Here is a 13073-nt window from a genome sequence, read left to right on the forward strand (position 1 = left end):
AACGTACGCTGTTCCTCATATTTAATTTTGAATTCACGATACTCGTAAGGATTATCAAGAGTACAAAGCTTTAATTTGTCCATTTCTCATAAAAGCAACTTCCGTATCCTTGCACACATCGGTATAGTAAAACATAATGTAATAAATTTAATATATTTGATTGAAATCGTTCGGAAAGCGCACAATCATATTTTAATATATCCTTGTTAATTAGAGAATTAAGCGTTCGTTGCACACATTCCGTAAAAATATAATCTATTTTTAAGATTTCCCTCGTCCTTAGCTGCTGGAAGAAGGTTCATTGAAGGTATTTGTCATGCTGTATCTTTAATTACGTATATTCTTAAATGTTACAAAACTTCGAATTTCATAAAAAAAAAGAAATAAAAGAGAGAAAAAGAATCACGAAATTTTCCAATGAATTTTGCCCATATTGAATAAAGCTCGTAAATATAGATACATATACATACACTTAAGAATATTTTTTAGTTCTCATCGCGGGAAACGAACCAAATTCATGATATTCGGCTTAAATAGACAAAATTTTCCTAAAATGATGGAATACATTTCAAGAAGTTATTAAAGTGAGTCGTAATAGATAAGTCTGGTAGAAGGTCTGATTTAGTTGTTCATCTCTACATTTACTTCTTTCTTCAAGTTCGCCGGCAACTCGTTCCATACCAATTTCGGGACAGTCTCTGAAAAATATTATAAAAATTCAGAAATTTTACGAAGATTTTGTCTTTTTAAAGGCATTTAAAGTAAGAGTATTTCTGTTAGAGTTTATTGTTCAGTGATAAGGTTGGACTACAGGTTCATATTTTGTATACTTTTTAATTTATAACACAATAAATTATTATATAAGGAACGTTAAATTATAATATAAAAATCATTAATTAGGATTATTGTTAAATTATTAGCAAATTTGAAGGAAAAGATGCAAAAAATGCATATGCTAAAGGAAAAGTTCACGTGTGAATTGGTGTGGATTAAATCAATTATTGTACTATCGCGGATAAATTTGAAGTTTTATTAATATATTGGGTTCAAATTTTAGCTACCGTATTGCTGAAACGTTAAAATAGTGAGATTCTGTTTCGAGCTGTTTTACACCTAAATATAGTTTAAGTAAAAGTCTTGTGTTAAACTGTAAATAATTAAAAAATGTATATATTTTATATGTTGTATATGAATTTCTTCATTTATAATTGATGTTTTCGATCTATTATCAGTTTCCTTCATTAATCTGTAATTCTTAATTCTTAAATGTATGACATTTATATTATATAACAATTTTGTTACCTATACCGAACGACATTAATAAATATGTGTATACAGGGTGACACAAAACTTGTAGGCGATATTTACAGGGATACAATGAAAGTAGTTCATATATGAAAATATCGCCTGAGAAGCTTATTTTTAATTATAAATGATTTAATTTCTGCCCCAAAAATTGCGTAATATATTTTCAATGTATCCACCAACGCTTGCAACCAAATTCCAAGAGCAAACCTAGCACCTTTACAAATAAAATCTTACCTTTACACGTATATAACAAATTGGACCAAGTAATCTTTTCCTGGGAGAAACAGTAAACACCCAATCTGCCACCTTTCAATGTCGAGTCGTAAACATTTCCTGAGTCAGCTACTAGCTGTTTTCCTTGATAAAGTCGGAACCTAATTAGACCGATTTTAGGTCTATGTAACAAATGCCATCTATACGGTGTCCTTTCTTTCCACCCGATTTTCTTTGGGTCATGCCAAAGAATCTTCACCTGGTTGGGTACATCTTCATTATGCCAAAGGCTGTTTCTAAGAAATTCTCCGGGACCTGTATCTGAATTGACGAGTTTCAAAAAAACTCCGGGTTCTCCTACTGCTCTGAACGGATTCGGCATCCAATATGGTTGATGGCCTTTCTTCCAGCACACGACGTAGAATCTACGGTTGTCCTGGTAAGAAAAAACGAAACCAACGTAGTCGTCGTCTCCGTCGTCGTCGATGAAGAACGTGCCCTCGAAATCTACGCCGCTGAATATATCCGGACCTGTTGCAGATGAAGATTTAAAGTCAAGGAAATAAACAGATTACAAAATTTCAAATTTCTCCTTTAGTATGATTAGTAAATTAAATGATATTAGTCTGCTAAATTCTGTTTCAGAGAAACAAAATTTCATATCCGTCAACCTGATGTTCATTACATAGTGACTACACGAAGTATTTGTAAATACTAAATACATATTTTTATCTTCTAATGAGACGTTTTTTATGAGATTTTATATCTCACTTTTATAGTATCAAATTTTTGTAACCGAAGGTATTAGTAAATGATATGAAATTTAATATACTTGGATCTAATTAATTAATATTATGTAAATGTTGTAGTAAATGTAACTGTGTACAAATACCTTTTGCAGCTACTATAATAAATAAATAAATTGATTAATAGATATAAATTAATACAAATTACTACATTACCAATAGCAAGCCCGGGATCACTATTATAAAGCTGCTGAATTTCAGCCCCTTCGTGGTGTATTACCCAAACAGGATCTACTTGAGCAGTACCAATAGGATCTAAAGCAACCGTAGTATATTTTCTGAAATCTGTTGCCCAAATCAAACTATTGTTAGGACAATTGTCTAATAAGTTCTTCACAGTGTCGTTATCATTGTCGTTCCAGCAAGCATCACCACTATTCTCATCTAAATATGTATAATATTTTTTTTAATTTTTATATGATAATCTTTACGATTCGATGATTCTTTACTTACGATGCGTGCGACGTTGATCCGGATTGTAAACGTAAGGACAATTGTCAATAGAATTGGGCACACCATCATTATCCATATCATCATCGCATTCATCTCCTATACCATCGTGGTCAATATCATTTTGTCCTGAATTCATGACATCAGGACAATTGTCTCTATCGTCTTGCACACCATCTCTATCTTTATCGTTGTCGTTGTCGCAAGCATCACCTACCCCATCTTCATCCTGGTCCAATTGGTCCTCATTGTATATATTAGGACAATTGTCGCAGGCGTCGCCAATTCCATCCATATCGCGGTCATTTTGATCTGGATTCTTCGTTTTTGGACAATTGTCGTTCTCATTCAAGATAGCTATGAGATTATAAATGTTATTGATCATAAAAGATATTCTATTAAAAATGTTTTAAAAAGTATTTAATATAAAACATTTGTAGATAGCCGCCTAATGCTACATAACAAATTTGAAGAAAACATTTGCTAACGGCCTAGGTAGCTTAATCGGGAAAGCACCCGTTCGGTAAGCGGAAGATCCGGGTTCGAATCCCGGTCCAGGTAAACCTGATTGGATGAACATTTTTTCTCTCTAAAATCTCAGGAAAAGTATAAGCCCTTTGATGCCCAGTAATGTAAATTAATAGTCAGTAATGATTATTTATTTTAATTGATCGATATTTATTGTATAGAGCAATGTTATATGATTATTATCGACAGTTAATCATGCATTGTGGGTAATCGAAGGTCGTCACAAATTGTCAGGCTGGCGCCGGCTTGTAAGAGATGTGGACGTATATATACTTTATACTTATGTAAGTATTATAAGGATTTGAGAGAAAAAGGATTCGCCGATGGACTCTCTGGGTAGCTTAATTGGAAAAGCACCCGTCCGGCAAAACAAATTTGGGTACGAATCCCGCTTCAGTTAAACCCGATTGGCCGAATATTTTTCTCCCTACATATCCAATTCTTTGAAAAAAATGTTGAAAAAAGCTTTAAAAAATGTTTCGTCGATTTTACCACGTAAATATTTTAGAAGACATTCTATTTTATACAAAAACATTCTTAGAAATGAAGAATACTCTTACCAATATCGATTGGGAATTTTGAAATTAATCTATCGATTAATTAAATTTATCTAAATTTATAATTTTATCTACCATCTATTACTGAACCTAAAATAAATTTCTCTTTAAAATCTCACCATCGTTATCAATGTCGTCGTCACAGGCGTCACCGATGCCATCATCGTCAGTGTCGTCCTGCTTTAGATTTTTTACTAGAGGACAATTATCGCAGGCATCGCCGATAGAATCATGATCACTGTCTTCCTGGCTAGGGTTTGGAACTAAAGGACAGTTGTCCGAAGGATTCAAGATGCCATCGTTATCAGCGTCTGGATCACAGGCATCACCCAAACCATCTCTATCCGCATCCTCTTGTCCAGTATTTGGTATAAATGGACAGTTGTCCATACGACAACGTGAATCATGACAACGGAGGTTCCTATCAGGAATTCCATCGCTGTCTCTGTCCGAACCACACATCAGTCCATCCCCTGCCCATCCAACGCGACACTAGAAATTGTATTTTTTGATGTAAATTGTGAATTTGATGTATAATTTGATTGTTTTGTCTGGAATACATATATATATATATATATATATATATATATATATATATATATATATAGACTTAAAAGAGTAGTTGTGTTGGATTTGTTTTCTTACTCTGCATGTGTATTCATTGGTATTGGTACAAATACAATCGGCGTTTACATCGCCAAATGTTTGGTTTCCCACGTAACCTGTTCTACAAGTACCACATCTATACGAGCCCTGAAGTGTTAATAAGAATTGTTAAGTTGGAAATACAATTAAAAATATAATAAAGAAGCAACTTCAATATTTAAATTGTATTTATTGAATTTAGTCGAATTGTTACGAATTTTTGCAAAAACTACCTCCGTATTAATGCATGTCATATATGGATCGCATCCTCCATTGTTATTTTCGCATTCATTTATGTCTTGGCAAATTTGCTTGCGAACCATTGCGATTTCCAAACCGACTCCTTCGACTATAGGTCCAGCAAATCCTGGTGGACAAGATTCGCATTTGAATCCTGGATGAAGATTGATACATCGTACTCCTGGATGACAAGGTTGAGCTAGCTCGCATTCATTTATATCAACACACGTAGATCCATTACCCATGAACCCGTTTGGACAAGAACCGCATCTAAAAATCATTATAGTTCAGTCAAAAAGCTTGGAATAGTCCTTCACAATTTCTTTACACTTTATAATAAATAATTGTAATTTACACTTAACACTTTAAGTTCAATTAAATTACAATTAATTCTATTTAAATTATAGAAATTTATGGATTGACTTGACATTTTCATTTCATTACTTGAAATACGGCGGATGAAGAATTGGATCACATTTCACATCCGGATAGCAAGAATGAGGCTCACAACCACCCTTAAATCGTTCGCAGCGTTTACCATCACCTACGTAACCGTTGGGACAATTTCCACACCTGAAAAATTGTTATTCAATTCATTACAACTCATATCCTTTCCGATGTTTGCTGTCTAAATGTTTCTCCCTAAGTAACATAAGGATCAAGGATGGGTACACCTACATATCATACTTCGAAAAGTGAAATTTCTGCATACGGTCGTAATTCAATCGCCGGGAACTGTATTGTAATTAATTAAATGATTCTACTCGTACCTGTATCCATCCGCGCGGTCGTAGCAACGGACCCCGTAAAAGCAAGGGTTGTGCGCGCAACTAATTTTCACGCAACGATATCCATCACCGGTGTATTGTGGCGGGCACGCTCCGCACTGTGGCCCGCGTGGTGTGTTAATGCAGTCAGCGCCCGGGAAGCAGGGCGATTTGTAATCGCAACTAGGAGGAGGAGCCGCCGTGGTCATCGGTGAAACTGTGGAATTACTAGGATCAGGAACTTGTCAGGGTATCGCTATTCCAAGAAGAAACCTCGACCGTATTGCGACTCAACAGATTTCCGCCTGTGCTTGGAATCCACTTTAATGCTACAATTACTAATGGTTAATCTACATTTATCTCTACTAAACTAGTCAGAATCACAGATTTTTGAAAATGTCTATAACCCAAGGCAAAATAGCTCTCTTTGTTCTTTTTTTCCATAGAGGAAAAATATATTATGGAATATTCTTCGTACATATATCTAATTAACAGTTTTTAGTATTTCGTATATATATTATAAATGCCAGAAATATTTTAGAATATCATTTCATGTTCTATTTGTAGTTTCGATTTAAGCATCATATTATTATACATTTGAGCAATTCTTTTGAAAAGTTTTTTGAACAATTTTTCATAAATTAGTTATTTTGTTTTTGACAACTTTGATTTAGTTCCTGTATTAGTTTCTGGTGTCTTCGCGACAATTTAATAGTTTCCCAGTTCATACATTTATTTTTCTATTCCTGCAATTTCTTTTCAGGCTATAATCACGTTGCCAATATCATTTTCCTCGATTTAGATATTAGTCGTTTCGGTTAAGACGTCGCTTTTCGATCTAATCGCGTTGCTTTCCGATCATACGAACTAATCCAGTGATTCGAGGATCTTTATTCCTAATCATTCTCTTAAAAAAGTAAGAATATGAGTCACAACATTATTCCATTTTGCCAGAAATGTACATTTATTGCAATGTAAGGCCGTATTATACATTTATTTAGATGCTCTTTCGTTGTTTATAATATTAACAACTATTTGCACACTTGTGAAAATCGTTACTAAAAAAATTGTCTCGAAAGATGGAAAAAGATTGAGAAAAATTAAGTTAAAAAATATTATCGAAGAACAAATAGAAAATTAAAAGCAGTTAACAATAAAGATATCTTTCGTGTATGTAATTCGTTCAATACCCACCAGGAGGTACACGACATGCTGCGCAATTTTCAATTAGTTGTCGAAGATGTCGCATTTCCAGTTTCTGAAAGGAAAACCATATTAATCAGAGAACTGTTCATTAAATATTCTTGAATAATTATGGGCGACGTTATTACTCACGTTTAATTCTATTTCTCTCCAGACCTTCCTAGTAGCTTCAATCAACTCGTTTAATGTCCTCACGATTTGAAAATCCATTAAACAAACTGCAAAATCACATTTTCTTAAGATTTTGAAATCATCAGAAATAAAAAATAATGCCCGATGTTAGATAACATACTATCTACACATTTTATTTCCTAAACTTCCATCATGATAGTTAATATCTTAAACAATTAGAACAGTTAAGATATTAAAATTTATCAATAAACTGCAGTTTTTTTGTGCAAATTCGTGTTTTCCAGAATACAATTAAGAAAAGAGATCCCAGATAGAAAATTGTTTTAATTACCAGATATTATAGGAAGCACTATACTATGGTTATTTTAAACATTTCTTCGTGTTATCTGCGTGTTATGTACAATTTTGCACGTCCAAATTTCCTACAAGTGCATAAAGATCCGCAGTCTATTTATTAATTCATGATTCACTTCAATTACAGCTTACCCTTTTCGTTCAGACTCTGAATCCCTATGTCCCCTCTTCGCGGAAATCTCTTATGATACAAGTTGGACTGACTCAATGGATCCAATTCACCAAAATTATTCCATTCCATGGGATTCTCGTAAAAGGGTCCGTCAAAGTATTCAGATCGTGTTTTCTGACGCGAACGTTTCACATGACTCGAAACATCTTCTTGATTAGTTTCAACCTCACTTACAGAATGATATTTCTCAGGACGTTCAACAGGACGATGATCGTGTTTCGATTGAGATGATTGTTTAAAATCTGAATCGCCGAAATCTTCAAGTGAACTTGCATCCTCGGGCGTATCTGAAGTTTCAGTTGTGGAGTTTTCATTGTTTCCTAATTTTCTACGAGGTGGATTAATCTCGTGTGAAAATTCGTCGGAATTATTATCAGAATTGTCGTTGGTTGATGTAGGAATTGATTCGTCAGACTCAACAGACTCTTTGTACTCATCCGATAACGTGCCTAGACCGGCCAGATAGTTGGGACAATTTTCTTGTTTCAGAGCGTCGCTGACGGATAATAAGGGATACACCTTTACGTGACTCCTCCTTTCTCTAAACTAAAGACACAACTTTTCTAAGTTAAATTCTTTAGATTGAAAGTTCTATAATTGTTAAAAATAATAAATATACAGCAATAAAATTACATTTTTCACAATACAACTAGTTGAGTTTTGGAATTCTTTTTCTATTGATGTAATACTCCATGTATGTATATTATGGATGTTTCACATTTAGATTAAATATATATCTGAATATATCAAATTTTTTAGCTATATATATTGAGGTAGAAAAATTAGCTATCATCATTATATAGGAAAATGACACTCAGTTTAATGCGTTTTTCAGTTATAATACAAAGAGTAACAACGACGTATTACAAGTAGTAAATAGTGCTACTTCCTTCACAAGATTATTTCTAAACAACGTAAAGTCACTTAAAAGAAGAAACACTAAGGCGATTTGTATATTAACCAGCTTTTTCATGAATATTTAAATAACGAAAAGACAAGAGCGAGAAGAAAAGAAGGCTCGTTTTCCCTCTCTTTTCAGCTCATAAATTACGATCATCGTGGTTCTTTTTGTATGCATATCTCGAGTGCAAGAAAGCAGACCGTGAATATTCAATAATGATGAAGTCTAAGCGAATCGAAATCAATTCACTATGCTTAAATGTGTTACGCGAGTTAACAGCTACACGTAATAAATGCGAGCAGCCTTGGACTGGCTTGCCATATTTGGAATAGCATCATCCTACGATATCTAACGTCACCGGTTCTCTGGTAACAACCGTGAAATTCTTCAATGATAGATGAAAGAACGCATGTTTTGGTTGTTTGTCCTTTGACAAAACAGAAACAAAAAGAAATTGTAAAAAAAAAAGAAAAAGGAAATAACAAAATTACTTTGACCCAATTGAATTTGTTCACTCCACACCATTATAGATGTCCGTATGTCACGGGATAACAGAACAATAAAGTAATTATTAAAACATCCGAAGAAGTAATTAACGTGAAGTGTTTAATATTTAGCTTAATATTAGTATTTTTTCTAATATTGTTACTAATATTCGTAACTCAAGTATTTAGGCTTAGAAGACTTCAAACACCTATTATTATTTTTAATTCTTTGATAATAAAAACTCACCACTTCTACAAGAGAATCATCTTCATTTTCTGCTACCTTACGGAAGCTTTCCTTCAAGTGTAGCATGCCTTGATAAATGCAATCAACGTAAATGTCTATTTCGGGGTCAGGTTTATTCTGATGCACGAAGACGATTATTTTCTTCCATGGAGCATTCACGTTCTGAATTTCCAGGCGCTCTGTAGTTCGATGACCATTTCGGTTGGTCTTCTCGTAGATGACTGAAATAGAGTTAAAATGAATTAGTAAGAAATATATAATAATATTTTTTATTTATAAGAATCAAATAATTTGTATTTGGAATATTCTTCTTACTTCGATTAGTTTGTCTGTCGAACTTAAATATCATTTTTGTCTTCGATTTCTCGTATTTTACAGCTAGAAGAATATCAATCGCTGCTTCTGATTGTTTCTTTTTTGATTTGGCGTTCAAAGCAACAATCACAAAATCATTGTAGTCCCATGTTTCTCGAAGATTTGTCGTCAACCCTGTAAGCATTTGTAACAAGGAAAAATATTAATTAATTTCATTTTGAGAAACTTATTTTAAAGATAAGAAGATATACAACAATGCATATTATATGAAATAAAATATATGAAATGTTCAAAGTACATACTGGTTAGGTATAATATTCAAAGGATGAAATAAATCTTTACCTACTTAATTGTGCTTATAAAGATATGAATTTGATAAATATCCGCAGCCTAATTATAAAATATTTCTTTTGTCTATTGTTTATCTCAAAATAGTAGAAAAAATGTCGTTAGTAAATTTGTGTCAAAAAAAGTTGTTTTCCTAAAGATAGATGAATTATTTCCACAATTGGCGAGCATGAAAATAGTTATTTCAAGTTGAACTGTTGTAAAAACCATTTGTCGTTCCTTGCGTGCCGTTACCGGGTTTCTTGTCAAGTTGTATGGGGACTGGTTTGCAACACCGTAAACACCTTATGGGAACGTTCTACCTCTACTGTTTTACTATGACACAGTTTACTTTGCTTCCAAGACTATAGGAGGAAAATAATAGTTTTAAAAAACGTAAGGAAAGGTAGAGAAAAATTAATTAGAATTGATAATCAAGAATCTAGGTTGTAGATATATAATTCAAGATCAATATTCTAATTAGTTTTTAACTCGCAGTTTATTTTACTTTTAGCATTATAAGATAGGAAACATTAATCCATATTTGAAATCTTCTAGATTCTATATTATACTTGTAGATATCCAAAGATTTGTTATACTATATTTGTACTAATTAACAAGTTTAGTTGTGACCAGAAAACTATTTTTATCCATACTTTTGTCAAGCTTGATATTAAATATTGTATACCTATATTGGAAACATTAGATTTATCTGTCATCCAAAATTCTTAATGCTTAAAAATTACAAAATTTTCCAATCTTCATATATCCTCAAAATGTTATTATATTTACAAAATTAAGCAACTAGGATTAAAAAATTTTGGAACTAAAGTCTTGTATTTTTAATTTATAAGCTAAAAGCTATTAAACTATATTGAACTGAAGAATCTGGATCTGTTTTTAATTACGAAAGCCACATTCATAGAGTTGATAGACCCTCTATATCATTGCCATTGATCTTCCACTTTTATTTTTAAATTGTTTACTAACATTCACAAATAAAAATAATTACGTAATAAATTTAATAAACGAAAAACATGAAAATAATCGTTCCATCTTACCTTTATCCAATTTCACGTGACAATCAGCGACGTAAACAACGAATAGTATCGCGAAGATCAACGACGCGATAATATGCATTTTAAATCACTGTCTTCGGAATTTAATCGATTATTTTTCCACGAGATCAATTAGCCAATTTTATTTTTTTTTTTTTTTTTTGCGTCGTATTTACGGTTTACTCCTACTGCGAGTTGATTAAGGTTAAAACGTACTGATCTAGAATAAATAAATCGTGATGAATAAAATCGCGGGACGTTGGCAGGACGTTCATCGACTGAGACATGGAAAAGCCTACCGACGACTTTATAACTCACCCACGGAAATTTCCGAGTACAGAGTCGTTGTCCGTGGCATATAGAACGAAAGGAATTGATACATCTACGAATAATTACTTTATAAACACCTCTTCTTTCCTTATCCATAACCACGCCCAATATTTAATCTAATGATTCTGGTTAAAAGTCATTTAATATCTTCGTTATCCCTAAAACATAAAAAGCACCATTAAATAAAATATTTATAAAACTATGTACACTAAATTAATAATTACTAGAATGATATTTCGAAATTCAAAACTAATAAATTACCATATAATTATTAAATATTGCAATTTAATATTTCATGACGTAAAATGTATTGTATTGAGAGCCTTTACGGTGATTACAATGATCCTTATATTCTCTTTTAATCGAAGCACAATGTGTGACTTAATTTATTCTTATAAGTTGCTCTGAGTTTTTTAAATATAGGTATACTATACCATAAATTATGCCGAAAAATGTTTCACATAAAAGTTGAATAGCTTCAACGGGAGCATATTTTAATGCTAGATTAGTTTCTCTATAGGTAGGTGTATAAAGGTATTGTGAAGATCACGCTTGTTTTTTTTAATGGAATTATATATTTTTTAATACATTAATCGATGCAACTTGAGATTTTCTATAAAAACTTATTAATCTACTTATGTCGAAAAACTATTAGTTTAGTAGATATTTTTACGTTTATTTTGTAAAACTTATTGTATGAAACAGAAGGAAGATAAATACAAACCTAATGCCTTGCGTATTTCATTTAATTAAATCAGCTAATTTATTTACGTTCCAAACGCTCAGTAGCTTCTGGTAACTTAAGACTTTTTTTAATTGAAGGAATGTTCATTGAGAATTATTATATCCAGTAGCCTTTTCTCTCGTCCGGAGGCTTGAACAAATATTGATGTATTTATTAGGCTCTGTATTAATCGAAAAGCTTGGAGGTTTTGAGAAAATTCCAACTAGGCAGAATCACGAAGAAAATAATGAAGGCCGATTTTTACAACTTTTTTATCTGAGCCTGTAATGAAAATTTAAACAATACGTTTTGTAGATTTATGTCAGTTATAATATGTACGTGCTGAAAATTTGATCGATGAAATTTTTATGAACCTGTAATGAAAATTTAAACAATACGTTTTGTAGATTTATGCCAGTTATATATGTACGTGTTGGACATTTTGTCCATGCAATTTTTATGAGCCTGTAATGAAAATTTGGACAATGCAAAAATTTCATTGATCAAATTGTCAGCATGTATATATTATAACTGATATAAATCTATAAAACGAATTGTTTAAATTTTCATTAGAGGCTCAGATAAAAAAGTTGTAGAAACCAACCTTCACTATTTTTCTCGCAATTCTGACCAATTGCAATTGTATCAGCAATTTTTTTACACATTATCTAGTTATTAATTTGTCTAGCTCCTCAAACAATGTCAAGTCGTTTGATCCGATTTTAAAAGGGTTATTGTGTTTTAAAGAGTATCCGAATGACGACCACTGTTAACGTATATTACAGTGTGCACGGTTATTACAGTCTTGCATGTAAAATAACACTGTTCATTTTTATCTTTTTCCCCAGGAAAATGAAAATTTAGTGAAATTAAAAAATAAATTAAGTCAAAAGGAAATTATCGACAGCTTCAGTGCATGATGAAAGATCTAAAAGTGAGCAAGGTTATATCATTCTCTATGAGGGTATGCTGATTACACTTTACAAAACAAGATTTTATCCCATCAAACAGGTGTATATGCAATATATACAATCATAAATAGAATTGGATATAAAATTTATAATTTTTAGAAAGTCATGTCGAAAATTTAACTAAAATTTTTCTTCTAGATAGTTGTATGCATTGTTTAAAAATTTCTCGTTAAAGAATACAGTAATTTTATCAGTTAAGCTTTTAATACAGAGCCTGGTAAGTACTTACATCAACAGCTGCTAAAGCCTCCGAATGGGAGAAAAGAATACTGGATAGACTAGCTCTCAAAGAACATTTTCTCAATTAAAAAAATTTTAGTTATTGAAAATTATTGAGTAT

General features: G+C 32.1%; 1 protein-coding gene across 1 annotated transcript; it reads right to left on the reverse strand.

Moving 5' to 3' along the window:
• Positions 1-322: 322 nt before the first annotated feature.
• Positions 323-11005, reverse strand: LOC117204867 (cartilage oligomeric matrix protein). The gene is made up of 15 exons (XM_033442677.1): positions 10712-11005; positions 9324-9497; positions 9009-9229; positions 7336-7921; positions 6850-6935; positions 6709-6772; positions 5518-5731; positions 5192-5320; positions 4741-5017; positions 4508-4615; positions 3982-4354; positions 2781-3134; positions 2484-2711; positions 1543-2052; positions 323-698 (listed from the first exon to the last, which is right to left on the reverse strand). Exons 1-15 carry the CDS (start codon positions 10788-10790, stop codon positions 622-624), a joined length of 3480 nt encoding a protein of 1159 aa, XP_033298568.1. The 5' UTR covers positions 10791-11005; the 3' UTR covers positions 323-621.
• Positions 11006-13073: the final 2068 nt, after the last annotated feature.

Source organism: Bombus bifarius, unplaced genomic scaffold (genome assembly GCF_011952205.1).
Source record: "Bombus bifarius isolate JDL3187 unplaced genomic scaffold, Bbif_JDL3187 scf7180000007984, whole genome shotgun sequence".
In the NCBI taxonomy this organism is placed as follows: Eukaryota; Metazoa; Arthropoda; class Insecta; order Hymenoptera; family Apidae; genus Bombus; species Bombus bifarius.

Excerpts from the sequence above, each read along its gene's own strand:
- LOC117204867 (XM_033442677.1), bottom strand. The coding sequence starts at position 10,790 with ATGCATATTATCGCGTCGTTGATCTTCGCGATACTATTCGTTGTTTAC. Across the intron at positions 6,936-7,335 it reads TCAGAGTCTGAACGAAAAGG|TTTGTTTAATGGATTTTCAA; the intron begins GTAAGCTGTAAT and ends GTGATTTTGCAG. Across the intron at positions 2,712-2,780 it reads GGATCAACGTCGCACGCATC|ATGAGAATAGTGGTGATGCT; the intron begins GTAAGTAAAGAA and ends ATACATATTTAG.